Source organism: Elgaria multicarinata, chromosome 3, assembly GCF_023053635.1.
Source record: "Elgaria multicarinata webbii isolate HBS135686 ecotype San Diego chromosome 3, rElgMul1.1.pri, whole genome shotgun sequence".
NCBI lineage: Eukaryota > Metazoa > Chordata > Lepidosauria > Squamata > Anguidae > Elgaria > Elgaria multicarinata.
Genome location: NC_086173.1, coordinates 35,285,120 through 35,286,511, shown reverse-complemented (window position 1 = coordinate 35,286,511; position 1,392 = coordinate 35,285,120). Strand labels below are relative to the sequence as shown.

Sequence of the window (1,392 nt, the reverse complement as noted above, 5' to 3'; positions counted from 1 at the left end):
GTGTTTTGTATATTAATATCTATCCACGCACACGCCCTCTCTCGCAGCCGACTCAAAAGACAGGCGCTCCCGCCGCAGACATAACAAAGTTACATTCCCCTACATGTTACAGTGCAACGTTTGAACCCGGAGGCCGAAGCTGTCCGTATTTTTTGAGTGCATCAAAGTCCACCGGAGTCTGGTTTATTTTCTTGTTTTGGGGGGGGGGGAGGAGGAGGAGGAAAAGAGAGGGGAGGGAGCGCGCGCGGCGCGGCCCCCCCCCCCCGGTCGGTTTCATTTGCAGTTGTTGTCTCTCGGGCGGCGACGCCGGGCATTAAGTGCACGTGTGGTGGAAGCAGCAGCAGCGCCCTCCCCCTCTGCCCTCCCCCTAGCAGGAGCACTTGCACTCGGCGATGATGGGGTACTGGATGGGGATCCACGTGCAGCGCTGCCCCCCGCGCCGCTGGCACCTCCACCGCAAGATGGTCAGATGCACCGACTTGGCCGGCTTGCACACCATGCCTTCCGGCACCGAGCACGAGCGCTTGCTGAAGCAGCTGCCCGCTTTCACGTAGCGGGGCCAGAAGCGGCTGCCCAGGTCGTTCCACGTGTAGAGCACCGGGCAGAAGGTCTGCGACCAGAGCCACAGCTGCAGCTTCCTGCGCAGCTTCTTGCTCAGCCGGTGCTTCTTACTCGCCTGGAGGCCCCCGTCGTAAAACTCCAGGCTTTTGATGTCGCTGGGCATGGCCCCCGACGGCCGCTGCCGCAGCAGCAGGTCCAGCTCGGCCAAGTCGTCCCCGCCGAGGCGGTCGTCGGGCAAGGAGACCGCCATGAAGTTCGGGTCGAAATGGGTGCCCAGCAGGTTGCGCAGCAGCGTGTCGTTCAGGTCCTTCTCCTTGGGATCGAAGATAGGATCCGGGTGCTCGATTAGATCCACTAAGGGCAAGTTGTCGCTCGGCGCCGGGCGGATGTGCAGATAGTGCTGGCAGGCGCCCTGCTCCAGCCGTAGACCCAGGAGAACCACCAACGCGTAAATAGTCACAAACCACTGGGGCTGATCCATCCTCGATGGGGGAAGGGGAGGAAAGGGTTCACCCAGAAGCGGGCCCGAGCGAATGCATCGGAGAAGCGTCCACTGGGGAGGCGTCGGCGGGGTGCTGCTGCTGGTATCCAAGCAAGGCGTCGGCGGGGCGGGATCGCCCCCCCCCCCGTTCCCCCTCTCAAGATGCGCCGCTCTGGAGTCACCTGGAGCGATCGCTGCCTCGCTACGAACGCCTTTCCTCGGGTCTGGCGAGCGCGCAAAAAATAAACGAAAGCAATCGAAACCAAGCCCGTGCAGAGAGCTCGGACGACGCCTCCTTTTGCCGGACGCGATCGCTCCTCGGGCTCCGGGGCTTGTGGATGTGCTTGCGA

At 62.8% G+C, this 1,392-nt stretch overlaps 1 protein-coding gene across 1 annotated transcript; it reads right to left on the bottom strand.

The window, feature by feature from the left end:
- Positions 1 to 367: 367 nt before the first annotated feature.
- Positions 368 to 1,097, bottom strand: NOG (noggin). Its single transcript, XM_063123164.1, has one exon. The coding sequence runs from the start codon at positions 1,040 to 1,042 to the stop codon at positions 368 to 370; it is 675 nt and encodes a 224-aa protein (XP_062979234.1). The 5' UTR covers positions 1,043 to 1,097.
- Between the last annotated feature and the right edge of the window lie 295 nt (positions 1,098 to 1,392).

Coding starts and splice junctions, on each gene's coding strand:
- NOG (XM_063123164.1), bottom strand. CDS start 1,042: ATGGATCAGCCCCAGTGGTTTGTGACTATTTACGCGTTGGTGGTTCTC.